The sequence below is a fragment of the Carassius gibelio genome, chromosome A2 (assembly GCF_023724105.1).
Source record: "Carassius gibelio isolate Cgi1373 ecotype wild population from Czech Republic chromosome A2, carGib1.2-hapl.c, whole genome shotgun sequence".
Taxonomy (NCBI): domain Eukaryota; kingdom Metazoa; phylum Chordata; class Actinopteri; order Cypriniformes; family Cyprinidae; genus Carassius; species Carassius gibelio.
Genome location: NC_068372.1, coordinates 6,228,359 through 6,255,123, shown reverse-complemented (window position 1 = coordinate 6,255,123; position 26,765 = coordinate 6,228,359). Strand labels below are relative to the sequence as shown.

General features: G+C 35.5%; 1 protein-coding gene across 1 annotated transcript in view; it reads left to right on the top strand.

Annotated features, from left to right (window-relative positions):
* Positions 1 to 4,437: 4,437 nt before the first annotated feature.
* dpp6b (dipeptidyl-peptidase 6b) overlaps positions 4,438 to 26,765 on the top strand; it is a 125,021-nt gene continuing 102,693 nt past the window's right edge. The window contains exons 1-2 of the mRNA XM_052611202.1: positions 4,438 to 4,497; positions 4,571 to 4,642. Coding sequence (XP_052467162.1) covers positions 4,586 to 4,642 — 57 coding nt within the window. The 5' untranslated portion in view covers positions 4,438 to 4,497; positions 4,571 to 4,585. The remainder of the gene's footprint in view (positions 4,498 to 4,570; positions 4,643 to 26,765) is intronic.

Here is a 26,765-nt window from a genome sequence, read left to right as displayed (position 1 = left end):
ATGTGAGAATTCTAAATCGGACAAATATTCACTAAAGTAAAAAGTGACAGCATGTTAAAGTATAAGGTTACTTACCTGGTGAAGTGATTAATTATCTGTATACTTTGCCCTGACACCTGACCTCACACCAAAGGCAATGAAATCATAATGAACTAGAAGAGCTCTCTGATTGGCTGTTGTGAAATGATGTCACTCCTCAGATACAAAGCTCTTTCTTACCTGGAAAACACTTAGGTTATTGCTAACAGAAACTGGGATTTTCTTACAGTAATCCCAGTTTCTTACAGTAAATATCCATCTATTGATTACTGCAAGTTAAATGCATCAGAGACACACACACTTTAGTTTTTTGCTTTTTTTGGTGCACACAAATAGCTATCACACAAATAGTATCTGGTGCTTGAGACCCGCATACAGATCATATGTCGTTCGTCCTCTCTGGGAGCATTGCTATAATTGTCACTCGGCGTCTAGTGGAAACAAGTCGCGTAAAGAGATCTGGCAAGCAGAGAAACAGAGTCAGGGTTGAGCTGACTGTGTGTCTGATAAGAACAGGAAAACAGACTCATTCATAAAACCAAACAAAAGTGAACCCATGTGACTATGATGCAACTGTTTCATTTGGAAGATTTAAGAGAAGCCCACTTAAAATGTACAGACAGTAGGCCCAAAACATATCTGGATATTTAAGCCACACTTAAAAGTGTATGAATATCATAGCAAACAAAATTAGACCAACATATCCACTTGAAGGAAGTGTAACGCTCAGTCTAGATTTCAGCACGATTGTATTGCCAAAGCTATCCATTGCTTTGTGATCATTATCTGCTTGATGGACCAGAACTTAAACTTCATTAGGTGTGCAGAGTGATCTGTTACTTCTTCAATACATTAGTATAGTTGTAATTTACATCATGTGAGACATTCTTGTGCCGGCACATGAGAGGACATGGCAATGTGACAAATCCGCATTTAGAAAGAGACAGGATCAGATAATTGAGATTTAAATGTGATCTGGTTGGCAAGTATTATCAGTGGTAGTTTACAAATTGTTATACTTTGAAAATAGTACTTAGAATATTAAAATGGCAGTAGTAGACCTAATATTAGACCTATAGTAGACCTAAATTGTTATTATTCCTCCGAATAAATATAAAGTGGAATAAAAACTAGTCTGTCGAGTTCTCTGAAGCCTTGTGATGATAGCTTTCAGATCTTGTATACTGAAATCTGCCACATATATGCCAGACTTTTAGTAATGTGTTGCATGTTCTATTAGTCCTCATTAGTGTTGCATTCGTCAAACGAAACTTATGACTAAATATCGTTGTCAACAAACCTATATCACGTGAAAAAAAAACAAGATGAAATGCAACGTAAATGCTGGTCATGTGACGATGACTTTAATTAAATGTATAATGCAATATTTTTGATGAATAAACGCAGACGCAGGTGATGTCACTTCCTCAAGCCCCACTCGCGGCATTGGGTTAAATTGCATTACATTACTAAAAAGAGACTAAGATACAATTTTCATTGACTAAAACTAAACTAAATGTCATCAGTTTTCCTCGAAGAAAACTAGACGAAAATATACTGTAAAAAATAATCCTGTAAAAAAACAGTAAAATACTTGCAGCTGTGGTTGCCATTATCATACTGTTAAAATACAGTGTGTTACTGTTTTTGAAATTAACAACCGTTTTGATAACTACAATATAAAACTGTAATTTTACAGCCTGGTATTTAACAGCTATATGCTGTAGTTGTCAAAACAGTATTTAGCTGTTAATTTCAAAAAGTTACAAAAACTAACACACCATATTTTTTACTGTATGATAATGGAGACCACAGCTGCCAGTAGTTAACTGTTTTTTTTACAGTTATTAGTTTTTACAATGACACCTAGTCAGAGATAATTCTGACTAAAATAAGCCTAAAATGCTCAGTCTTTTAGTTGACTGAAACTTGACTAGACTAAAAAGAGTATGAACGTGACTTTAAATTGACTTTAAAATTTTAATTAAAACAGGCCGCCAAAAACAACACTAGTCCTCCCTATATAATAAAGAGAAGAAATTTCCCACCATTTCCAAAAACTGCACCTAAACCTGCAGTAGCAGATAACTTTATTTCAGCCAACTTTCTTTTCACAGAATCTGCTGGAGACCAACAAGTCAGGCTTCAAAAGGGGATGATTCGCTGAGAATCTGCTCTCTGTAAATACAACAGATGAGAACTACCACATGATCAGTCATCCATGTCCTGCTGGATCTGTCTGAGGTTTTTGACATTCTCCTGTCAGTCCACACAACTGGCCATCGCTGGTGTTTTTCCTCCTGTTTGAATTCCATCTCAGAGACAGATCCTTCGAGTATGGATGTGCACAACTTTATATTTCAAAATCGACTCGTGGGAGGGTTGCCTGTCGGAGCATAGCTGAATAAAAATAAAAAAATTCTCGATGCAATTGCAAAACATATTTTTAAAAGATGGAATATTTTTTATTTTAAATGCTTCAAAAAAGAATGCTAAATGCATTGAGTGGCTGTAGTTGTGGTGCTTCAAAAGAAACAAAGATAAAACGTTTCTTAGAGGAATTTACCTTTCAATGACTAAACAAATTTCAGATCAAGACTCTGCCTGTCTGAATATCCTGCACAGTTTATGGACTGCTGCAACCTAGCTGACCTGATCTAGCAATATCAACCCTTTACAAATGATCAAAACTACAGCAGAGTGTCTCTTAGCTTCAGAACAGGATGCAACAGCATTTTGACTTAGTATGCTTCACACTTTTGAATCATTATTATTTATTTATGAGGTGCAATGCTAGGCTATATCTCGTTATGACAAGTAATTGTTTTCACACGTGAAGAGAAAACAATATATTAGCTGAATCACATTGCAATGGACTCTGGTGATTGTGGATAATGTAAATTTTGGCTGCATTTCGCAAACACTTCGCAGAATATTGCACTGTAAGTTTACTTGGAATATAGCCTAATAAACATGTTTCCTATTGAACATAACCACATGAGCTAATTAGTTTCTGAAATTATGGCCACAGTGGAATGAATTCTCTGTCATGACTGAAATAAAACAAAAAGAGTTTGCCCTACATACAGTTTACACTCAACTAGTCCCACTGCAGAATCCCCTCCCCAACACCCTTATTTACTCTTTGTCTCAACTAATGAACAAATTCAATGGAGAATTGCCTTTTGTCCTTCTGATTAAATTGATGGAATAGCCTACTACTAATGGGAGAGCTGAGGATGTTGTGGCCCTTCACCACATTGTGAGTGATCTCCAGTGTCTTGTTCCTATTGAATACATTTGCCTTTCAATTTGAAGGAAGAATGTGGAAGATTGTGACATAATGCATGGATTTTTTTTCTCATGCATGACATAAAAAAAAAAAAAAAAAAAAAAAAGGTCACAGGCTAAGATGGGTGGCTGATCTTAGCTGGTTTAAGCTGGAAGTAGTTGGTCTCCCAGTCTGACCAGCTAAAGAAGTTGTTAAAATCCATCTAAAACCAGCCCGCTGACCAGCTATGACCGTTTTTTTTTTTTTTTTTTTAGCATGGCTTTTTGTAAAATCTTTTAATCTCAGGTTTATTGATTATTTCATGTTCACAGTAAGACCAAAACATAACAAGGACATAACAGGGACAACTGTGAAGCCTGACATTAATATTTTCCTTTGACTACACGCTGTAAGTACAGAATCTAAAATTAGGTTTATCAGTACAGTACACAACAAGTCAAATGTTTTGTAGACTACACATTCTTTATTAGCTATTAATAACTATTAAATAACACAGAGGCAGTAGTTACCAAAATTGTTAAAACTAACAAAACCATTTATTCTCTCTGTCTAGATCCCAGCTCACTGGGATGCTTATAAAACGGTTTATATAAAAGAGTTCCTATGCCAGACTTGTCGGTTCTTATCTGATCCAACATTAAATAAAATAAAAATTTAATTATGCATGTTTTTTTTTTTGTTTTTTTTGTTTTGTTTACTAATTCTATAAACTGGTTAATGTGATTTGATCCGTTAAAAGCATATTATCTTGTATCAGGATGCTTTTAAAATGTAAAGTCAGTCAAGTGCTCACTGCTTAAACTTATTATATAAAACGTGCTCTGAAAGACGAGGCTGGTAAAAGCCCATCTTCAAGAAGTTCCAAGCTGAGAAAGCATCTAGAGTCAAGAATTGCTGAAGAACGGTCTGTCTGTGGTAGGCGGCGCAGCGGCTGCAGGGTTTCAGCGGGAGATCATGGGCTCGGGCTCAGCGCGCGCTGTCATTGCTGTCACAGCTCGCGCAGGTACTTCACACTCACCGCGCGTGCACTTCTGAGACCTGCATCGGATGTTGACAGCTGACTGAACAATACATTTTTACCTCAGAAAACAACGCGGGAACACATCTACTCAGTCCACCAGCACGACTTGATAAACATTTCATTGAACGCAGAAGCGAGACTTCTGGTACGGAAATGTATTTTTAAAAGGCTTTTAAAGAACATTATTTCATGGATTAACGTGCACTTTTCTGCCTCAGACACACTGCTGAGGGATGAACTCGTCGGCTGGAGTGGGGAATTACCGGAGGGGTTCAACCAGTGGTGATAAGGTAAACTGTTCATTTTTTCCAACACTGATTCAACAAATTAATGGATATATAAGAGCATTTTTTTTTTAGTATCGTTCTCACTCTTTGTGTGCTTTTTATTTGAAAAAATGTGGACTTTATTCCAAGAGAACTTTTAAGAAGCCTCAGTATCCATCGAAATGACTCACTTTGTATTTAATATGTCCTACCTGGACATAAAAAATACTAATGACGAGGATAAAAAGAAAACAGAACTGCAGCTATGTGAGATTGAGATACAGGGATTTTCATCACAAGAAGGTCAGGTGTTGTTCTGTTTCCCTCAGGTTTTGATGTTTTGTTCTGTTGTACTGCACCTAATTTGACAGTGAGATTGAGGGACAGGAAAATCATGTGCAGTTGACAGGATTTATCAAGTGAAAGTCAAAAACACATCAGGACTGACAAAAGCCAAGCAGTCTGTCCCACTCCAAAGTTTCCTACTGTAAGGAGGATAACAGTTCTTTGATGCTGAGGTTGGAAGCAACATGAAATGATGGAGGGGAATATTACATTACTTATATAGGAGACGTTACATAAATTGAGTGGAAGACTTTGAACATATCTGCACTCAGATGGATTTGGCGCCTCTTTGTTCAATATATTTATGTACAGTAATTTCTGATGATACCTACAGATGCATTGATATGGAAGAAACAGTTGCCAAGGTGAAGTGTACTGTTCTTATAATTGTATATCCTTGTGTAGCAAAGCACAGTGGATCTGTGTAATTATCTTTAAGGTGACAGTTATAAACCTCAAGTTAATGCAAGGTCAAACTTTTAATATCACCTAATTTTCCAGTGATTCTTTTCCAAGTTTCAGTCTTGCTAAACCCCTCCTTTCAGTGAGCCTGCACTGATTGGTCAGATGGTCTTGTCTTTTGTGATAATTGGTCTGCCACAGGCTCGGCAACCTTTTCTACATGATGTGCCATTTTTAATTTTCCTGGTTAAAGGGTTAGTTCATTTATGACTCACCCTCATGTCGTTCCAAACGCGGACCGGATCTTCTTGAACCAGCTCGAGAACGAGTCAATCTTTTGTTCGTTATCTGGCTCGGCTCGGTGTTCATCTTCAGTTCTCTCTTCACAGCAGTTCAGTCAGTGTACTGTTTGAGTAAATGAATTACTCCGGGATATTGGTTTGTTTGAACTCAGAGGGAGTGTCAGCCACATTAAAAAAGTTAACAGCTTAAGTCATTTGTGGATTAATGCGTATTGGAGACCAGAAACAATGCAAACAATTAAGTTCGATTTGGTGAACTGATTCAAAAAGATCCGGTTACATCGAATAATTCGTTCGCGAACCGGATTTCACTGAACTGCAGTAAACGCGCTCACAACAGATCCAGAAGAGAAGACAATGCTGAATAAAGTTGTAGTTTTTGCTATTTTTGTTCCAAACCCGTTTATCTTCGGGACACAGTTTAAGATATTTTAGATTTAGGCCGAGAGCTCTCAGTCCCTCCATTGAAACTGTGTGTACGGTCTACTGTCCATATCCAGAAATGTAAGAAAAACATCATCAAAGTAGTCCATGTGACATCAGTGGGTCCATTAGAATTTGTTAAAGCATCGAAAATACATTTTGGTCCAAAAATAGCAAAAACGCCGACTTTATTCAGCATTGTCTTCTCTTCCGTGTCTGTGTGAGAGAGAGTTCAAATCAAAGCAGTCTGGATTTCCGGTTCGCGAACGAATGATTCAGTTCACCAAATCGAACTGAATCGTTTTAAACGGTTCGCATCTCTAATACGCATTAATCCACAAATGACTTAAGCTGTTAACTTGTTTAATGTGGCTGACACTCCCTCTGAGTTCAAACAAACCAATATCCCGGAGTAATGCATGTACTCAAACACCGAGCCGAGCCAGATAACGAACAACAGACTGACTCGTTCTTCACTCGTGAACGAGTCAGTCTATTGTTCATTATCTGGCTCGGCTCGGTGTTCATCACAGCAGTTCAGTCAGTGTACTGTTTGAGTACATTACTCCAGGTTATTGGTTTGTTTGAACTCAGAGGGAGTGTCAGCCACATAAAAAAAGTTAACAGCTTAAGTCGTTTGTAGATTAATGCGTATTAGAGATGCGAACCGTTTAAAACGATTCAGTTCGATTTGGTGAACTGAATGATTCGTTCGCGAACCGGAAATCCAGCTGCTTTGATTTGAACTCTCTCTCACACAGACACGGAAGAGAAGACAATGCTGAATAAAGTCGTAGTTTTTGCTATTTTTGGACCAAAATGTATTTTCGATGCTTCAAAAAATTCTAACGGACCCTCTGATGGTCACATGGACTACTTTGATGATGTTTTTCTTACCTTTCTGGACATGGACAGTATACCGTACACCAGTGATGGGAATAACGGCGTTATAAATAACGGCGTTAATAACGGCATTACTTTTTCCAGTAACGAGTAATCTAATTGATTACTCTTCTCATCTTAATAACGCCGTTACCGTTACTGCCAAAAAATGCGGCGCGTTACTATAACTGATGATGAAGCTGTTTTTTTTTTTTTTTTTTTTTTTTCATCAGACCAACTAGATCTCTGAGCGAGAGGCAAATACTTTTTTTTACTGTTCTTCCTTGGTTAGTGGGCAGAGCACGAGACAAGCGCATAAATGCTGACGATTGGCTGAGGTAGAGTAAAATTTCATTGTAAGCCAATCAGAGGTAGAGTTGGGCGGGTGTTCGAAAGCACGCATAGTAGTGATGGGAATTCGGCTCTTTTGACTCAGCTCACTGAAAAGAACCGGCTCTTTGGCTCACAAACGGCTCTTTAAATGACTTTGACTATAATATTTCAATTTTTATTACATAATTATTTAATTTCTATAGGCTAAATTTGAAAAAATAGAGTCGGCTCTTCAGATATGCGAGCCAGCTCCCGAAGTTCAACTAAAAGAGCCGGCTCTTAGAGTCGGCTCATTCGCGAATCGCGAACGACTCCTCAAAAGCTCATTCGCGAACGAGTCGATCCATCATCACTAACGCTCATGAATTGCGAACAACCCATCATAACGCATAGTCGGACAGGACAGGACACACAAGGAACAACACAAGCCAGTCAGTCAACGAGAGACAGGTATGGCAAGGAGCCCAAATAATCCAAAAGTAGCCTTCTCTAAATGGAAGTATATACATTACTTTTTCCTTCAAGAAATTAAAGAAACAATAAAAGGAAATATCAAAAGTTCCCAAAAATCTATCGTGTTATTTGCATTGATCCACTATATAAACATAATATCTACATACATGGCATTTGATTGGAGGCTAGTCTCACTTTGTCCCACAGCAACATTTTTTTTAGATGTGTGTACAATGTTTCATGTTTCTGTTAATAATGTATTGTATTAAGTGTCCATTTCATTATAATATTCAGATTTATCATAAATAATTGAACATGCACATGTATTTTAAGTTCCTTTAAAGAGGGGTAGAGGTGGGGTCACATTTGAGCATTTAAAATTAAATTTTACTTGAAAGTAACGCAATAGTTACTTTCTTAAGTAACTAGTTACTTTTAAAATTTGTAACTGAGTAACTAATTTAGTTACTTTTTGGAAGAAGTAACTAGTAACTGTAACTAATTACTTTTTAAAAGTAACTTGCCCAACACTGCCGTACACACAGTTTCAATGGAGGGACTGAGAGCTCTCGGACTAAATCTAAAATATCTTAAACTGTGTCCCGAAGATAAAAGGAGGTCTTACATGTTTGGAACAGCATAAGGGTGAGTTATTAATGACATAATTTTCATTTTTGGGCGAACTAACCCTTTAAGTAACTAAACTTAGCTTCATTGTTTGTAAAGAGAGAGACAATTTACACCTCTCTCTCAGCATAAGTTAAAGCCTGTGTTATATTTTCCTAATGAGCAATCCGGACACGTACACGGACAGCACTCCCGAAAACATACACTGATGCTCCGCAACAAACGTTTGAACTAACAACTGCCCGGAATTATTGCACATCTAGCTGCCTTTATATTGTTTTTTTTCGACAAACTGTACAGGTTTGAGTAGCAACGGGCTTCTTCACACATGTGCAATTGGTTCTTTTGAAGCCTGTATGCACATTCATTTGTAAGGTAACAGTCTCGATAGCTGTGCTGAATTGAGGTTCAGTTTGTCATGTGACAACACTATAGCATTCTACTCTGAAACATTTTGTTGCTTATTGTATACTGTTTCACACACCTTTTAAAAACATAGTAGCCAGTATACAATGTAAACTGGGCAGCACGCAGTAAGATAGTATGCCATTTCGAACACAGCCGTAATGAATGGATTATTGAATCATTAACTCACATGATTTGTTCTAAAACAGATTCATTCAGACACGAAAAAGCGCAACGTTGCTCTTGTAGTTAAATAATCTCAAAAGGAAAATGTATATAAATAATTACAATTAATAATTATTAATTACAATTATTTATATGAGCTGCCGAATTAAAATGCCATCAACTAATCTGTTCATCCAGCGAACATTTATCGTTGTTTCATATCAACTCTTAAGAAAGTATAGGATGCTGTCACTTAAACAAATCTTTAGATTCACTGGACACGAGTACTTTGGTCACTTTGTCCTTCACATTTCCATTTTCCTTCCTTCCAGTGATATTTCAGCTTACCTTTGGTAGTCCTGATCCAGTCTAAAAGGTATTCAAAGCAGATGTTTTGCTCAGTTTGAATCAAGCGTTAGGCTGCTTATACCCCCCAGTTATTCCTACCCTAATTATCCTCACCATCAGAGTTTGAGTTATTGTCTTAATATTTCTGTGCAGAGTTTTTCTTATTTTATTGTGCTGCTGTTTTCTGCAAAGTCCTCTGGGGATTTGTCTTACAAAGTTTTAAGGTCTTGTGATATCACAGCAGTGAAATTGCCAACATCCTGACCCACATAAACTGATATTTAGTTCATTGCTCATGAAGATGCAACTGACTGGAGAAAACATCAGCCAGAAGTCATTGAAGTGTTTTCTTTTTTTATTAGCAATTCAGTATACTCATTTGAAATGTCTGCACCCACTGGATAAGAACAAGAAAGGCAAAGCAGAGGCACAGGGGTTGTTATACTCTGCTGTGAGGCAGATAGCTTCCAGTTTTGAAGAATCAAAATTGTCAACAGACAAATGGAATATATTTTTCTTCTTTGCGTTTTCTTGGGAGTCTAAAAAGAAGAGGAAGTTTGCTAAGAATTACTGAGTGGTTTGCTGGAGATGTTTTTAATGGAAAGGGCAATCATGCCACTGTAGTACTGTGGTCCTGATTCTGTGGAAGCAGCAAACTAAACAAAGTGCTCCCTCTGCTGGCAGGATGTGTTCTTGTTAGTTGCATCAGAGCACCATCCAATATTCCATGATTTATTAGGTTACACAGGTCTTGTTTACTGTGCTGTCAAGATCATTATGGATTAAAGTCATGCAGCTTGAAAGTTACAAGAATTACTGAGGCATTCTGGGGTTTCTGGTTGATGTTCCTTCCATCAATGGCCAATCATTTTGTCCTTTGATACCCAGTGAGGTTGTATTAGACACCCCACTCTACTCCACATGTATATATTTTACTAGATGCTATATTGGATATTAGGGATGTTTGTAATTTTACAAAATTAGATTTAAGACATGATAAATGAAAAAGTGTCTCTTTATTATTTCTTATACAAAAAGCTGCACATTTCTTTGAGTAATTGAAATATCTTGAAATGTTGAAATAATTGAAATATGTCAAATAACAAAACTAAATCGAAATATATATATATATATATATATATATATATATATATATATATATATATATATATATATATATATATATATATATATATATATATATATATATATATATATATATATATATATATATTAATAATTGATAAAATATAGTGATGTTTAAAGCATGTATAGTCATTGATTTAACATGTCAACCGACTTGAATCATCACGTTTCCATTGATTTTCAACCAGCTCTGGGTGCATTGTCACATTTCTATGAAGGGAGTTATAACTGAAATATTTGTCTAAGACAATGTCCTGTGTGTGCTGTGGTTTGCACAGATCTATTATGACATTTGTCTTGAAAAACTTGGAGGGTTTAATAATGACATTGTTCATAATGACATTGTTCCGACAGCTAAAGTGTCACAGGTTTTTTTTTTTATAATAATAGGTTATTGATAAATAGCAAGTAAAGAAAAGGTCTTGGAGTGACTGGGCAGTTGAATGTGTTATGTGGTGTGTTTTAAGTGTTGTTGGCTCTCAAATCAGTTGGAAATGGCCTTTACTTAATGTTACATTCAAAGCATGTCCATATATTTCACAGAATGATTCTAGACAGCTGACATTTGTTTTGATTCACTGATTTTTAGGTCATTTAAAAGCATATTTACCACGTGGCAGTGGGTGGCCTATGACTTCTGCATCAAACATAATGTGATATGACAAAATGTCATGAACCCCCTTTCTCTCAGTTTTCACAGCTGTATATTCTGTATGTCTCTACTTTTTACTGTAGGATGGAGGCCTGACCAAAGTCAATGCACTTGTTAATTAGGCTACTTGACTTTTACACAGGCCTTTGCTACTTAATTCAAATGAGCCTTCAATCTGTTGTAGAATAAAATATCCAAAATAGTGGCTTGTAAGACTAGGAAAAGAGCAGAACCAAAGACCAAGACTTCAATTCCCCCATGCCAGAGACTAATCACCTGTATATATATTACTGTAAAAAAAGGAGGTTCTCGTCCTGAATGTACTCTCATGAGTCTAAGATATTTCCCAAAAATAATAGTTGGTTGCAAACAGACATTTAAGAGGGATTGGAAAACTTGCAAACCGTTTATATTTCTGCACATTTGCAGTGCAAGCTTCTGGAAAACAAGAATATAATGGCAGGAAAATGGAAGTCATACATATCAACATCATATCTATCAAGTTATTGTGTTATTGTTTAATTCTGTGTGTAGGATTGTTGCTTATTGTACGTTTCATAGCTGTACCAATAAGTTAAAAACTATGCAGCATGTTTTGAATGAAAATTATACTCTTGTAGGTTATACTCTTTTGATCTGGACTTTGTTTTTGACTGTTTAGATTGATGCATTTTGAACACAAATGACACATTTAGGTTGTTTGTTTGTGTGTTTAGTGAGTTTATCATGCCATAATGTAGTTTCTAAAGGCACATTGCAATGTTTAATGGTCCCCTCATTTTTTATCCCTTATTTGCAAGCATCTCTCCTCAATGACCCTGCTCCTATCAGCAGAAGCCTGTCAGCTGGAGCTCTGAATCAAGGAGCTGTAAAGTATTATTGGATGCATCTAAATCACTGCACTGCTTGGAATATATCACCACGGTATAGAGAGAACCCATCATGCTCTCCTGCAGGAGCGGATATATGTTATAACTCACTCAGAGCGCCACGGCAGGACGACAGATTTGTGATAGAGAGAGTTTGGATGAGCTTCCTTTGCTGAAAAAATTGCTGTCTACTCCCTCTTCTGAAAGAAAAAATAGTTTGCACATAGACAGGAAATTGCATCCCGAATTTTAAATATACAAACTGCACCTGAGATAGAGAACACTTCAAAGCATTTAGCTCCTTTTGAGCAGCTATTCTTTGCATATTTTGCAAAGCATCAGCAGCAGACAAATGCAAGCGCCGCTCTGTGTGTTTGCTCCAACTAACTTATTTATTTGATCGACTGAATAATTGGATAAACAAGTCAAATTGTATTTATCTGTATTTTATTAAATATCTTATTCCAAATCCTGCCCAATGTTTTTCTCCAAAAAATGTGCAAAAAAAAAAAATAATTCTTAAGTTGTGCTAATATGAATGCACTTATATTTTTATTTCACTATACTAAGTGCATAATAGATGTGTTATGTGTTAAGATAAATTTTAAGCTAATTGCAGTATATTTTAATAGTTAAAATACACTTTTATACTTTGTGAACTTCATATAGAATATATTTTAAGCTTCACTTTAATGTGCTTCAAGAACATTGTCAATAGCATTTCAGATCATTAGAAAGCATTACCAGTACACTATTAGTTTGTTATAAAGCTATTGTGTAGCATTCTAATATGGTATATTAAAAACAAAAAAAATAAATGACACACATGTACACACATCTAGAAAACTTTAATGTACTATATCATACTGTATACTGTATATAAACGCTTGCATAAAAGATTATAATAAATTATAAAACAAGATCAGTGAAATGCTATGACAGAACTACAGTTGTAGACGTTTCCATTATACCTGTATTACTGGAAAGTACACTATGAATATTCCATCACTGCATAAAAATGCATGATACAATTTTCTAAAACACACACATGAAGAAATTACTGAAAAACAATAAAGTGCAGAAGTGAATCAAGTAATTTAAGACTGCAACCAAAAAAAGAGAGAACAAGAAAATCCCGCACACTTGCAAAACAATAAAAGAAATACTTTAATAGCAACGTTTCGATCAGACTTTATCACCTATGGATATGAATGATGAAGCATTTGTAATATGATGTTAAGAAATATGATTATTACATATATTACATCATTAATAATATTATTTTATATTGATATTATTATTTATTATATATATATTTTGTATTTACTATGTATGTGATTGTGGAGTTAACAATGTGGTGTGGTGTTAATGATTATTCAGTTACTAATCTTGATTGGATATTGATGATTCTTCACTGTGATTTGTCGTGTTGTTTTAAATACAATGGAGTTTGAATACAATGTTAATGCCTGATGAAGATCATACGCTCTAAATGTTGCTATTAAAGTATTCATTTTATTGTTTAGCAAGTTGATTTTCTTGTTTTCTCATATTTTGACTATATCAGTCTTTTTCCCTATGACTATGACTATGTGCGACTATAATTGATCATTGAACCAAAAAAAGAAAAAGAAAATTTGAAATGTCACCCTCTTTATTTTCAAGCGGAAGGTCACTTTTCTTTGAGTTCAATTTGTTACATTTTCTGCATCTGAAGGCTTGCAATTTCACACACTTTGGTATTTGAAAACTACTTCATCATAGGTTGAGTGAAAGGAAAAATAATTATTTAGTGGTTTTGAGTGGAGTTACTGAATATGTATTATAATTTGCATAAATTAATTTCTTTGACTGTTCTCAGTTTACCTTTCAAAGCTTGGACTAAATCCTTATCAAGCTCGACATGAGCGTCTGTTTTTATCCTTGTCTGTCGTCACTATATGCATTCTGTGAACACGTTGAACAGAAGAGGCCCAACATCTCTACAATAGAAGTAATGCATCCATTTTTAGTGTGACACTCAGAACACAAATATTTTTTTTCTGCCAACACATTGGATAATGTTTTGATAGTTGTTATAAGTCTTACTAGCTAGACTTTAAAGGGGCACTTAGTGATTTCTGCCAAACGATGTTGAACAATGTTGCACCAAAACAAAGATACCCATACCCTAACAGGACCTTGCCCCTATTTTGATAACTTCACCCCACACGTACATACACAACCCTAGCAGCGACGATGGTGGAATCGGCTATGCTTGGCGGCCGAGGGTATGATGTCATCAATAAGTAAAAGCGATGAGTGTTTCTATGGAGATTCAAAAATAAAATAGAAAATAAAGCGAAACTGGGATGATTTCTGCTAAAAGCATGTTACCATCTCAAAAGCATACAGACGATTTAAAAACTTGGCTCTGAGTAGTTAAATTGAATGTAGCTACTGCACAAAAAGCTAAAAAACAACAACAACAAAAAAAAAACTATTTTGACTGTCAATGACAGAAATGAAATGACCTAGAGTCTCAAAATAACGGGAATCCAAGTCTACACATATACCATATTTTCCGAACTATAAGTCGCTCTTTTTTTCATAGTTTGGCTGGTCCTGCGACTTATAGTCAGGTGCGACTTATTTATCAAAATAAACAGCCCTCGCGGCTGGAGACGTTAATGTTTTGTCTTGGTTCTAAATAAATGCGACTTATAGTCCAGTGCGACTTATATATGTTTTTTTCCTCATCGTGACGTATTTTTGGACTGATGCGACTTATACTTAGTCAAGTCAAGTCACCTTTATTTATATAGCGCTTTAAACAAAATACATTGCGTCAAAACAACTGAACAACATTCATAGGAAAACAGTGTCAATAATGCAAAATGACAGTTAAAGGCAGTTCATCATTGAATTCAGTGACTTCATCTCTGTTCAGTTTAAATAGTGTCTGTGCATTTATTTGCAATCAAGTCAACGATATCGCTGTATATTAGGTGCGACTTATAGTCCAAAAGATACGGTAGATGCTTTAAGAAGCGCGCAAAAATAGACATATAACAATTAACCCCAACCCCCCCAAAAAATAAAAATATCTCACCCTCATGCTGTTTCAAACACTTTTAAGACTTTTGTTCATCTTCAAAACAAAAACGGAGATATTTTTAATGAAATCTGACAGATATATGTCCTTCTGCTGAACGTCACCAAAAAAGTTCATGTCTCAGAAGCACATGTTCCTTAAATGAATATTTAAAATAAATTGCAGAAGGTCTGTGCATGGTGTATAAATAAGATACATTCACTTTAAACCCACTAAAAGCTGAACCATTGTGTTATGTTCATGCACAAAGTAAACATAATATATACATTAAGTATAAGTAAAATAAGTACGTTTTCTATAAATACAGAAAGTATGCTTGTGTTATAGCATATTTCATTAAATTGAGATTAAGCATAACCTATATTTAGTACTAAAGCACTTATATTATACTTAAAACAAAATAATAATATTAAAATGCAGGTCAATATATTTTTAATGCACTTGATGTGCATTAAAAATATATTGACCTGCATTTTAATATTATTATTTTGTAGGCATGTTATGAGTACGAGTGTACTATAAAGTTTACATACTTCTGAAGTACATTTTTATACAATTAATAGTACTTCTTTTTCAGCTGGGTCTTTTTTCAGACACATTTTGTTCATTAAAATATGATTTTCACTACTGTAATGTGACATCACTGTTAGAAATTATTAGTGGACAGATGCCACTAACTGATGATGTTGCTGATTGTTTCCGTTATTGATTACCGTATTGACCCGAATATAAGACGACCCCCCTTTTTCCAGATGTGCCTTTTTGAAAACCAAGTCTTGTGTTTTACTTAGAAAATTTTCATATTGCATATTTTTCCTATAAACATTTTTGTTTTGAACATATGGTAAATACTGGTACCAGCAATCACATTTAAAATTGTACACTTTTAGGTAAACCATAAATATAACTGATAGCCCATCTGAATAAAAGGGCTATAACATTTAATCTATCCAACTCACAGTAGCCTACCAAACAAATTATAACATTAAAAGTGAAATCTTATTAAAGTCTTCAAATCTGGCTCCTATCTTACATTTTAAAATCACTTACAGAGGAAGTATTTTTCCTATCACCCTCACCACTTTTTTTCAGATGTATTTCCAAGAATTAAACATTATCTTATAATCGGGTCAATACGATATCTTTTTTCTATCAATTAGTTTTCGCAGCCCTATTGTAAAGTCTTAGTGTTAGATCCAAGAGACAATAGTGATACACATACGGTGTTAAAACTTGTGTTTACCTGATGAGAGGTTAACATCTGAGACTAGCAGGGGAAGTCAGCTGAAACCAAATGCTTAAAGAGCCTTCAACAGTGTGATGAATATTTTTCTGTTTTTAGTTTTTTAAATTTCTTCCTAGTGCATAGTGTACAGTGTTATAGAGCAGAACATAATGAGAACTCCTCTCATTATCTTACAGTTGTCAGAGAGCGTGACTTGATTTTGACAGATCAGTCCATTTAATCCTTCAACTATTTAACAGTGTTACCAAAGGGAAACCTAATGGAATCAGGGCTTTCTGTGAAATCTATCACAGAGGCTGCCTAAATGGATGATAACCTTAGAATCCTTCTTTTCAATCAAAGCCCAAAGTGTCACGTCTGCTGCCCACTCCTCTCCTCTCCGCTCAGTGGACTCTATTAACCGGGCTGAAGTCTCTCCTGTGCAGGATTCTGTTATTTTTATGTGCCATCTGTCTCCCTGATCTGATGCGGCTCATTTATGATGCCAGTATTCATCCAGGGCCTGTCACTGCTCTCCACACCAGAAGTTAAGGTTAGCTGCCATCATTCACTTTTATTCACCAATATAAAAGTCTTTTAGATTTGTATTTCTCTGTTCAGGTGCAGACGTAGAGTTCTCTGAACTAGTTCTCATAGAGTGTTGTTTCTCTATCAGTTTATGTTCTATCTTTACAGCGGTGTTGAATTTTTAGCACATATTTTATTCAAAATATGCACAAAAATCATGCTGTGTTTCTATTGCTCTATGATGTTACACATTAAACCCCTTTGGTTGTGTGATGTCCCCATTTGACCGTATATATTTTCTTCCTTAGATATTAAACTTTGATTGCACTTTATTTTACAGTATGTGAGATTAGTTGTACTTACTGTATGTAAGAAAATACTGGTAATAGCTAGGGTTCAGGGTCAGTACCTAGTTATTACCCAGTTTCTGTTTGTACTATGATAAGTACATACAATAACTGAGACTGAGAAATAAAAAATTTCTGGTATCTAAAATATTTTTCATGCAACCCCAGATTCCAATAGAGAACCTTTATTTTTACTTTCTGGTGGTAACACTCTCTGTTTATCTTGAATTCTCGTGCTCCTCCACTATCCTTCAGTAATTTTACACAACACTTGATGTTATAACGTTCAGTGGCATATTGAGTGAAAAGCCCCATTTTAATAATGCAGCCCATTTATTCCACATTGTAAAAATAATCTTGATCAAAACAATAAGCTTCATCCTTAAAGGGAAGGATCACCCTTGAGCTTACAGGGAAACAAAAGCATCTACAGTATGTTCAGTTGATTCAGTTGAGCCTTTGTTTGACTGTGTTTCAGGCGAAGTCTCAGATTTGACAGTCAGTATAAATGAGCTCTTATTGTCCTTCCTTGTGCTGAATTTTAACTTCCTGGCGTACAGGCGGCAAAGCCTTCGCCTCAGTCATTTCAATAGCAAGACTCACCTTGTATGGTAATGGTCTGTGACATACAGTATTTTAGAAAGAATGATGCTTTATATCAGTTATTTATGCATACGACATCAAGACCATGCATTTTTGTATCAAAGTGCCACTCTACACAAGAAACAGCCTCATCCACATACTGTATGTTGCTCCAGTGCATACTGAAAATTAAACTTGTTTCGTCTAATTTAAAAATTAGTTTCTGATGTCCAAATTTCTAAAGACATTTGAATCAAAGTTAATGAAGGGAGATCTTCTCAGCTGGAGTTAATCTACAGTATGAACATTGACTTGCAGCATGGTATGAGAAATCTTGTTCTGAAATACAGAGCTAACTGATACTAATTCATTCACAGAATAATGCAATTGAAAAAGTTCCCAAAAGTTTCACACAAAAGTTACATGGACAAACATGTTAGGCATTGGACAATATACATGGCTTCAATTCGACACGATCGAATATCATAGCATGACAGCATTATAGCAAATCATCTTGATACATTTTGCATAAAACTAGCTAGAAATTTTCTTGTTGTTTTAGTTGGTGTATAAATTAGAACTCAAATGATGAGTGACTTACCCATTTAAATTTTTAGATTTTTTAAAAGTACATGAAAATTTGTATTTCCCAATAGACAAAAATGCATTTTTCATTTTTGTCTTCTTTTCATTTATTTGTTTATTGTTTGTTTATTTGCTTGTTTGTTTGATTGTGAGGAAAGCTCCCAATCTTGAGGGATACAGTCATCTATAGCGATCTACGATAGCCTAACATAGTGCTGTAATGTTTTATGAGGTAGTCTGCATCTGTTCCAGTCAGATATTTTGCACAGATGGGAAAGTCTAATTCTCAGATTACATTTTGAAACCCTTAACTGGAGCAGCAAGAGATGCAGTACCCTCACCCAGGAGAGAAAAGGCAATTTTTTCAGGATGTCTGCTTTACAGGGAGGTGGTCAAGCAGAACTCAATCAAGAGAGACTCTGGTAGCCTTCGTAGGCCTGTGTGGAAATATCCTGGCTTGTTGCCTCTGTGAATTTGTATGGAGCATCTTCAGTCATTCACGGTCAATGTCCCTCCATGGCCAGACCTTCAAACAATTAGTCAAAAACACAAGAATGTGTTCGGAATTGAATGCTACGTAAGAATGATCCATTAACTTCATCCATATGTCTTGCATCTTTTTTGACATGCAAAGATGTAGACGTTACAAGCTATTTCAAAATATAACTTCATACACTACTAGCTTATATACTTGTGCTCTTCAGATTTGTCTAATGATTGTTTTATTACTTCATCTGGGTGCCAAACAAGTCTGGCTGCTGCGTGGCATCTAACAACTCTCATAATTTGTGTCCATACTTGGCTCTGCCTGGGAATTTACAATCACTGGATAATTAAAAATCACATATAGCTCTTTAATTCAGGGCAAAGTATTGATCCATCATTCAGTTTTTCTGCAGTTTTAAATCTAATGAGGTCATCAGTCATTATGGTCCTGCCTTAATGGAGAGGTCTAATCTATTGCACCTTAAATAACATGCATACGATGTTGTGTGTGTGGTGGGCTCTTTCAGCCTGCATATGCTGAAAACCTTTGCTTCAAAGCTCTTCACCACTTCTTTAAACTGACCCTAATGGAGGATGCTGTGCAATTCTACCTCATTCCTTATATCACTCCTTATGAGACAGCCAAGTGGGTCCAAGCCTGTTAAATGTGCCCAGTGAGCAAAATGACAACTAACAAGCACCACCATAACGTCAAAACTGCTGCTTTTATGCCCTTCTGTTTAATTTTGCTCGTAGGCCAACTTTCTAGAGACAGGACATACCTTATATCAATCTTTGTTTGTAGCAAAGAGTAATGTTATTCTATGAGTTTTTGTGATTTTGTTGAAAATGTTTTGTGCACCACACAAATGTGAAGGAGACTGTCTCGAAAAGATTTAAGACATTCAGTATAAAGAGAAAAGTTAGCAAAACAGGCCCATTCACATCCAGAACAATGACAATAATAAAGATAAATAGCAGAGTTCACACCACAACTATAATGATAATGATATAGAGGAACGATATCGCTGGGATCACTTCCAGAATGTTTTTTCCCCCAGCTGATGAACAATGAAACACTGACAGCTAATCAGACTTCATTCAGATTTAAAGGGCTTGAACATTTAAAATAGCAGACGACATTGCAGAGAAGCCTCTTCTTTTTTAGTTTTCGTTTCGTTCTCGTCCGCAAAAATATATTCGTGACGAAAATAATGACGAAAATATTTAGTCAACGAAATTAACACTGGTGTGAACAGGCCATTAAAGTTATCTCCATATAATGCCAAATAAAATAGTGTTTATATGCGCAGCACTGCTTTGTTTACAGGTTTACCATTTCTGCTGGTCAACAGCGCCACCTGCAGTCACTGAATTAGCATTTTCATTCAGCCCGTCTGTTGCCGTCTGTTTTGTAAATTTTAACAGTTTGATGGAAAACAAGATAAATTCAGATAATAAGGTATCTGGAATTGTTTGACTATTTGAAACATGGTTCCGAATTTCAAATGAATCACGTATACACACAATGTTTTTGACTGTCTTATGAGGTTTTATTACTTTTACATTTGTTCACGCTATGGAAATGTGCTATGTGTGTTTTTCATGTGCAGGGCGACACAGAACATGCACCACAACCGTTATATAAATGAATGGACAAAATGCATGAAAAGTTTTCAGTTTTTAGTTGAAAAGAGAGACTGAGACAGTTTAACAGAAATGGAAGTTCCCCCGTGTTTATTCCAAATCTAGCCATGTTGGTTAGTTAATGTTGATGATTCAATCAAAGTCTAATTTGCTATCTTTGCATCTGACCTTTAGAATAATCAAATTCACAGTTGTTTTTGGTTAATGATCTCTAAATTTCCTCTTCATTTTATGTCATAACTATCATTTGTTTTAAATTATCTAAACTTAAAATGTCCAAAAAAACTTTTCAGATTGTTTTAACAGCATTTGTCTTACACTCAGATATCCACACAAATACACTTTAAAGGGTTAGTTCACGCACAAATGTAAATTATGTCATTAATGACTCGTAAGACCTCTGTTTATCTTTGGGACACAGTTTAAGATATTTTAGATTTAGTCCGAGAGCTCTCAGTCCCTCCATTGAAGCTGTGTGTACGGTATACTGTCCATGTCCAGAAAGGTAAGAAAAACATCATCAAAGTAGTCCATGTGACATCAGAGCTCAGTTAGAATTTGTTGAAGCAAAGAGTTCAAAACACTGCAGTTTAGTGATAACCGGTTCAGGAACGAATCATTCGATGTAACCGGATCTTCTTGAACCAGTTCACCAAATTGAACTGAATCGTTTGAAACAGTTCACGTCTCCAATAAGCATTAATCCATCAATGACTTAAGCTGTTAACTTTTTTAATGTGGCTGACACTCCCTCTGAGTTCAAACAAACCAATATCCCGGAGTAATTCATTTACTCAAACAGTACACTGACTGAACTGCTGTGAAGAGAGAACTGAAGATGAACACAGAGCCGAGCAGCTTGTGTTTTGTACTAACTCTTCTATGTGGACTCGGAGGGCTGTGCAGCCTGCACACTGTAACTCCGTGTTGTTTCAAGTTCATCATTCTGTGCACAGGATGCGCATAAGTGCTCAGTGCTGCTCTATATGGGCACCTTTATTATTATAATACTTTTTTGCACAATCAAAGATAATGAATAGTCTTTCCTGTTCTGTCCTATGTATTATATGTTGCTGCCTTTATTATTGTGCTATAAATTTAAAATGACGTGAAAATAGGCGCGCATTTGTAAATTCTATGGGTCTAGCTTCCTCAATTGCGTCCAGCTATTTTTAGCTGTACAAAACAGTTTGTTTTTCTGCTTGATATTGCAATTGATGTGTTCTATCATATTATTTTAATCTGTTATCTTAATTAAGAACACACTGGTTTGTAATGCAAACAGTTTTACCGTTTGCTACACATTGTTACTCTCCTCGTTATTTGCCTATAGCTGCTAATGAACGGAACAGAAGTCTCACCCATAGGCCTACTAGCACATTAAGGAAAAAAGGTGGATATTTCTAAATAAATGTATACATTTGTTTTTACATTATATGCATGCATTTACATATATATATATATATGTGTGTATATATATATATATATATATATATATATATATATATATATATATATATATATATATATATATATATATATATATGCAATTTACAACAATACAAAGAGCAATGTGTAACATTTTACCAGATTTTAGACTTATTCATTTTTATTTGTAATAAAATATTTCACTAGATTTTATCAAATTATTTTGCACCCATGATTTTTCTAGAATCTAGAGTATCTTTTGCTGCTGAATTATATACGAATCAGTTTATAATAGTATTTAAGTACATTGTGTTTAACGCACAAAAGAGTAGTGATCAGGTCAACACAGAGAAGTATAGTAATTCTACTTCGAAAAAAAAAAAATGTTGCTGGTATCGGATTGGATCGGTATCGGCAGATACTCAGAATTTTCGGTACCGGATCGGATCGGTTCTGAAAAAATTGTATCGTTGCATCCCTACTTCTATATTTCGTTTGTATTTCCACAGCGTGGAGGTAAGTTCATGAACATTGATAACTGAACCGCTCTTTTAAAATCTTCCCGTTCTACTGACATTTGTTATGACAGCTGCTTGGAACATTACAATGCTTGTGATGACTCTACAATAAGTAGCTTAAATCCACTTCATCAGAGAATTACTCTTCAACAGTAATGCTATAGAGCTAAGGTCTTCAAGGATAGGCTCTTGACATTTTGGATGTTTATATTCCATTACAGCACCTCTTATGTCTCTTTGCTCTCAGTCAGTTAGTCTGTTAATCAACTATACTCTCTTCTTTAAAACTATAGTGTTTTTTTAATGAATTCTACTCTGCACAGTGCCAATCTCTCTCTCTCTACCCCTCTCCTGTGTCCAGGACAAATCACTGTCCTGAGCAGAGTCACTGGGGTTTGTGTAATAAATTCTTTATTGGGTGTCAGAAACCTGGACTGGGTGTGTGTGAGGCAAAGATGCTCCGTACATGAAATTGCATGAACAACAAGGATGGCAGTACCCTGACTGTACCTCATGACATGCAGCATAAATATAATTTATACTTAATCATGTGCTTACCATGCACTAGACTGAATTGATCAGTTTCAGTGCACCACATAAACACAGAGAAATGTGCAAATGCTCCTCATGTGATTGTGGATATGGTGTTTGTCAGCACTTACATTTCTTATTAAATTAAGGGATATTTTAGCTTTTCAGCAATATTCATATATTTCAATATCTATGGATTTGCCTTAAAATGGCTTCAGTTGCTACTGTTTTCTTTTAATCAGAATGTACAGAATCACTGCAGCAAACTGCATTTTTCCACATTTTCTTAATAAATGAACACAAGAAAGAACATATAATAGTTTTATTTTATATGCACAAATATGAAACCACACCTTAATAAAACTAATTTAAACATTTAAAACATTTTTAAGTGATGATGCAAACCATTGAATACATTTATTAAAACTGACACTTTGAGCTCATTCATTAAACTTACTAAGACTATTGTTGCTTCTGAAACAAAGCCTTAGTCAGTTTGCATATTCATACTTTTGGTCTCTAAACCATTTGACAATGGCTGTTGACTCAACCTCTGGTTTTATGTGTGTTTTGTGAAATCTGCCCAGAATATTTAGGTGGTTTACCCTCACGCTTCAGTGGGGCACCTCAAGGGAGAGGGAGGGCGAGAAGGAGAGAGAGAGTGAAAAGAGAAGAGGTGAGGGAAGCCAGAAAGGACAGAGAAATTGACTGAGAGGAGAAAAATACAGGTTTGAACAGTGAGTGCTGTGGAATTGCATACTTCGTTGGTGGTTGTGCATGTGTGGCAAGGACTGAGTATAGAAGAGGCAGAAGAAAGACAGAGTGAACAACAGGCAGGCAAAATACGCTTTACCGTAAGTGGACTTCCATACTTTGCTGCACCGTCAACTCAGATCCGCGTGTTGGACTTGCAGATCCACAATGTCAGTCCTTATTGCAACTCAACTGATCGACACCAGCACTTCATCTGGACAGGTGTGTTTTATTTATTTATTTATTATTATTATTTAACACTTTATAAGTTCAGACGTACTGTCTCATCTTTTCTTTATCAGCATTTTAATCCATCTTGTAGATGTCCTGGGATCTAAGGTTCACTTAAAGGGGTCATCGGATGCTACATGCACTTTTACTACTTGTTTGAACTGAAATGTGTGTTGGCAGTGTGTGTATACAACCACCCTATAATGATAAAAATCCACCCAGGTTTTTTTTTTTAATCTACTAAAATTTTTACCCCTTTTTCAAATTTAGCCGATATCAGATGCCTGTGTGTGTGAGACATCACACAGATAGGCCCCTCCCATGACAGTTTGATTGACAGTAGTGTTTCAACACAGACTGGACTGGCGTCTTTCCTAAGTCCTGCCCAGAGTGACTGTCATTAGTCTGTCATTGATTCACCGCCAGAGCAGATGTACACAAGAAAGTCTCATAAGCGATCAAGGTGTTCTGTTGTTGGATGTAATAATGAATATTTGAATACATTTGTTTTTTAAATGAATGCACCTCTGATATACCTAAATGCGTTCCACCTAAAAAAAATCTACCTAAAAGGTTTTTTTAATGGATCTTTACAAATAGCGGTTCCTAATAACGTACTAATTAGCAAGTTTCACAATGAATGCAGCTAAAGTAAACAGTCCCTCAGAAATTGGCTCAGAAGAGAGGGGTGGAGTCAGCAGAGCTCATTAACATTTAAAGGAAAATGCTATAAAACGGCTTGCTCTGAAAAGCTATTTTCATATCAACTTGTGGAAAATGGGCATCAGAAGACCCCTTTAAAGTGGGAACTAAAAGTCTTTTCTAACTTGAAAACTATCATAAATAATTGTATATTACATAAAATCTGTGCGAATATCACGGCCCATAACTGTATAAGCATCACTTGGCCATAGAGTGTAGTTTGGGCTCCTCCTCAATGCATCATATACATGTTGTCATAAGTCTTGCACACATCCAGTCTGTTTTTCTTCATCAGTATCATGCATTTATATAAAAGGTGTTGAATTTTACCTTTAGCTTCTTGCATACTCTTTTAGACAACACGTTAAGTAAAATATGAATATGCAATACAGAACATGTATTTATCAAGATGGTCTTCTTTATATTTATATGCTCTAGCTGACTAATGATCTAATGGATGCGGAATGGTAATTACGAGGTAAATATACTGTTATGTGGCATTGTTTACAAGCTTTACTCATTGGACTATTTTGCTTTCACTCAAAACAATATATAAACATACTTTTTAGTCTCCTGTGCTGATACACAATACCATGCACATTAATGCACAACCATATAGAGGATAAAATAACTTTTTATTGGACTCAAGGCTGAAACGCATTCTGTCATGCATTGAGGCTCAATGCTTATCACACCCTGCAGCACAGTCGACACTGATGCACCACACCGCAGTTAGTATTCACTGATTGCTACAGTACAGTATCTTTTTAGGGTTCACCTTAAGAAAATCACCCTCTGAAACCACCTCCAGTTAAAAACGTGAAAAGGACTGTGAAGAGTTTCTAATACACATGTCTAATCCTTGCACTCTCTATAGATGTCTAATTTACTCACTTATCATTTACTCTGCTCTGTATCATCCTTGGATAAGTTTCAATTTCCCTGGAGCCTTATCTTGGACATTTGAAAATTGGATTTGAAGGCTGTGTGATGTGCTCTCTCTCTCTCAAAAAACTTGGTTCAGTAAACAGAGAAATCTTCAGCGAGAACACATACTCATTTTCATGCTCAGTTTCATGCAAATTACTGCAGAAGAGAGAGATTAAAGATGAAAGTGAAAGTCAATAGGCTTATACTGTATAGAGGTGTTGAATGTTGTAACGTAGTTGTCGATATGCCCTGTAAGAATAATGATGAACCATTCGTACCGCAATTTTAATCAAAGCTTAGTAAGTAGTAATGAATAAATTGCCTACTCTTGCAATCAGTTGACTCTGCAAAAGTAATACATTTTCACATTCCTCAGGCAGTGAGAAAAAGCTACAAAACTAATCGTAATGTTGGACTTGCATGCCTGAAAGTTTTAATAGTTTGAATAATTTTGATGCATTTAAGTTTTCTAAGGTCACTTTTGATGATAGTAAGAAAAAAAAGTATTGGGCTAAATGAAAGAAGGCCAAAGCACCAAATACTTAAAGGGATAGTTCAACCAAAATGGGACTTCTGTCATCATTTAGTCACCATCATTTTGGTCCGAAACTGTATGACTTTCTTTCTTCAAAAGAAAATATCTTGAAGAATTTTGGCGGTTTTGTTGACATCTGACTTGCATTGTATGAAAAAAAAAAATCTTTGAGTGAACTATGATATACAGTGTACAAAAGATATAGAGTATTCAAACAAAATACAGATCATAGAGAATGTAGAATATTTAAATATGGAGCATGATGCTATATGCCAAGATTATGTACTGTAATTAGATTTCCAGGAAGCACATACTGACAAAATGCATACCTTCAATGCACTGTAAAGCCCCACTTCATTTACTTCCACTTTACATCACAAGAGCAGAAATGAAAGCTTATGCAACTCTGACGGATACTTCACCAATGGAGATTAAACTAATTTTACAAATTGTAAATTCAAAGAACACAAATAGTTCACGACACCCCCCACCCAAAAAATGTTGCATAGTTTCAAATATTGCTAGGTAATTTAGCATGTTTAAAGATCTGATTGCAGCTCAAACCAATTTGATAGAAAAGGACCACGAATGAGTTTACATATGTCACCCTGGACCACATTTTATAAATTGAGATTTATACAACATCTGAAAGATGATTACATGTACGTATGGT